This window comes from Elephantulus edwardii, unplaced genomic scaffold (genome assembly GCF_000299155.1).
Source record: "Elephantulus edwardii isolate Elephantulus edwardi_28Jun2011 unplaced genomic scaffold, EleEdw1.0 scaffold00098, whole genome shotgun sequence".
Taxonomy (NCBI): domain Eukaryota; kingdom Metazoa; phylum Chordata; class Mammalia; order Macroscelidea; family Macroscelididae; genus Elephantulus; species Elephantulus edwardii.
In genome coordinates, this window is record NW_006399848.1 from 1249490 (window position 1) to 1252949 (window position 3460).

At 37.5% G+C, this 3460-nt stretch overlaps 1 protein-coding gene across 1 annotated transcript in view; it reads right to left on the bottom strand.

The window, feature by feature from the left end:
* ABCB4 (ATP-binding cassette, sub-family B (MDR/TAP), member 4) overlaps positions 1-3460 on the bottom strand; it is a 90585-nt gene that overhangs the window by 69860 nt on the left and 17265 nt on the right. Inside the window, exon 4 of the mRNA XM_006891485.1 lies at positions 533-590. Coding sequence (XP_006891547.1) covers positions 533-590 — 58 coding nt within the window. The remainder of the gene's footprint in view (positions 1-532; positions 591-3460) is intronic.

Genomic DNA, 3460 nt, shown 5'->3' on the forward strand with positions numbered 1-3460 from the left:
AAAATCTAATTATATACAATTTCCAGATAAATCTTTTCAGGTCCACTTTAGGATAGATAGGACTCATTTTAATTACCAACATTAAATGGCAGAGAAACACTATAGGCTTTTGAGATTTTTATAAAGAAGGTTGAAGGGGTGAAATGCCATAAATGACATCATTGGACCAACTGATAAAATTGGAACATGGATGTAGATCAGAAGGAAACATATATCAGTGTTAAATTTTTATTTTGATAGATACATTCTGATGATGTATAAAAAGATCTTTATTCTTAGAAATGAAAGTAAAGTTTTTACCAATATAGATAGTAAAACGCCATGATGTAGTCAACCACCTTTGGGTCAGCTCAGAGAAGCGACAGAGGTATAAATGAAAGCACAATTGGCAAAAATGTTGATAAGTGGTAACAGATATATGAGTGCTTCTACTATTTCTAAGACCTTTCTGTAGGTTTAAAATTATTTTCAAAGACCTTTCTTTCTTTTTTTTTTTTACTTGTACAATGAAGATACAAATAGTAGCCAATACCTAGTCATTTCTTCTTCCAGAATCCTGCCTGGATTTATCAGCAGCAATGAAAAATTCACTAAATAAAATAGAGCAAAAATAAATTTTAAAGGCATAACAAGTACTGGCAACATTAGGTCTAAAAAATTTGTTAAGAATTTAAACATATGAAAGCTAGAATACAGTGGAATTTTTCCAGAAAACTCACTCTTCTTTTCACATGCATTTGCACCCTCAGGTACTGAAGGGCAAGGGACAGAGTAACCACAGAGCGTGCAAAAGGCAGAGAATGAGTCAAAATGGAAGACACCTTTAAGTGGTATTTTGACCCTGTTTTTTAGCTATACCATTTTTTTTTAAAAGCATAATAACTGGAAGACAACATATACTGGTGAAGGCTCGTTCAATCAAAATGCTAATATGCATGTGCCAAGTTTTGTGTTTATTTGGACTATGGCAAAGAATTGTGCAGAGGGAGATGGCTCAAATCCACCAGCTGCTCTGAGGGAGAAAAATGGGCAATCTCATCCCAAGCGCTTTATGTCCTGGGAAAACTCACTGGAGGAATATCTCGGAGTCATTTCTGACTCGATGGCATGCAACAACAACAATATATAACAGTATTTGCTGGTTTTTCTAGGTATATAATTTAATAATGTCAATTCCATTGCATTGTGCAACCTCTACCCATAATCATTGCCAAAAATCCTACCACCATATGTAAGCCCTTGCTGCTTCCTAAACAAGGGGCTTTAAGTACATGTAACTACTTTTTTATGTTGTTAGGTGCCATTAAGTTGACCAGGAATCACAGTGACACCATGAACAGATTGGAACACTTTGGCTAATATTTATTGTTGTTGTTATGTGCCAGGCACCATGTGCCTTAAATTAGTGAAAAACAGATGGGCAGTCTTTTCCATCTATGATTTTATAGTTTTATAAACATTATATAAATGTTATCCACACTAATCCATTTAACTTTCACAACTCAATGTTGCTGTTATTATATGCCATCCCGTTAGTTGCCTTCAACACACATTGGCCCTATGAACAATAGCTCTGACTCCCACCCTGCCCTGAGTCAGTCTCACAGCGACCTCCATTACTCCAGTTACTATGCCAATCCATCTCATGTGGAGGTCCTTCCCTCCTGCACTGTCCTCCACTCTTTCAAGCATGATGCCCTTCTTTAACCACTGGCCCCTCCTGGCAACATGCCCAAAGTATTTTGAGGAGCCTCAAAATCCATGCCTTTAAGAAGCAAATCAGTTTCACCTTCTCTAGGACAGACCTATTTGTTCTCTTACTCTTCTCCAGCACCACAACTCAAAGGCATCGCTTTTTCTCTTGTCATCCTTAGTCACTGTCCAGCTTGTAACAATTGCAAAGACCATGGCCTGAATCAGACACACCTTAGTCTCAACACTGACACTGTTGCTCTTCAGCACTCTGGAGAAATCCCTGACAGCAGATTTTCCTACTGCAATTCAGCTTTTTATTTTCTGATTGCTGGTGCCAAGAGTGTTGATTGTAAAGCCAAGCAAGATGAAACTGTTAACAATTTCAATCTCTTCTCCATCTATTATGGCATTGCCAATTTGCCCAGAGGTGAGAATCTTTGTCTTATTAATGTTGAGTTTCAATCCATATTGGAGACTTCTGCAACAAATGCTTCAGGTCCTCCTCAGTTTCGACAAGCAAAGTTGTGTCATCTGCATAATGCAGCTTGTTGATGAGTCTTCCTCCAATCCTGATGCCACATTCCTTCTCATAAAGTCCAGTCTTCTGAGTGATCTGTTCTGCATACAGATTGAAAAGGTGTGAAGACAAGGTGCATCCCTGACACACTCCTTCCCTGATCCTGAACTATACTGTGCTTTCTTGCTCTGTTATAATGAAGTATAGTTTTAGCATGGGTACCATTAAGTGTTCTAGAACTCTCATTTTTCTCAAGGTTAGCCACAATTTGTTTTCAGCCAAGATCCATTTGGCATTGCTATGATGTCCCTACTGCTGCAGCCTCTTCTAAACCCAGTTTGCATTTCTGGCTTGCTAAACATTGGAGAAATGAGATGGACTAACATGGAACATTTTGAATCAGACGATCATATAATCTACTACGTCGGAAAGGAAAAGATGAGGAAAACCAGGGTTTTAGTCATAGTGAAAAAGACCATTTCTAGATCCATCTTGAAATAGAACTTTGTTATCAATAGAGTAATATCCATACACATACAAGGAAGACTTGTTAATATCACTATCATTCAAATATATGCAACAACAACCAGAGCCAAAGAGGAGGAAATATATACTTTCTACTAAATCTTGCAGTTGGAAATCAATTACACATGCAAGCAAGATGCATTAATAATAATAATGGGTTATAGGAATGCAGAAGTTGGGAGCAGGGAAGAAGGATCAATAGTTGAAAAATATGGACTTGGTGACAAGAGGGTGGAGATAGAATAATGACATTTTATACAATCAATGATTTATTCATTGCCTTTTATAAGAAATATATCGGGCAACTATACACATGGACTTCACCTGATAGCTTACACAGGAATCATGCTGATTGCATGAGTAGAAAGAATCATTGGAAGAGCTCAATATCAGCTGTGGAAAAAAACTAGGCTAGGTGATGATTATGGAAGAGACCCATAACCACTCAAACACAATTTCAAACTGAAGCTAAAGAAAATGAAATCAAATCCACTAGAACCAAATTTGACCTTGAGTCTATCCCATCTAAATTTAAAAACTATCTCAGGAAGAGGCTTGAGGAATTGAACACTAATGAAGAAAGACTGAATGAGCTGAGGGAGGATATCAAGAATGCCATCCAGAACAACCTAAGTGCCCATCAACAAACGAATGGCTAGAGAAGCTGTGGTATATTCGCACAATGGAATACTATGCTGCATTAAAAAATAAGGAACTCATGCA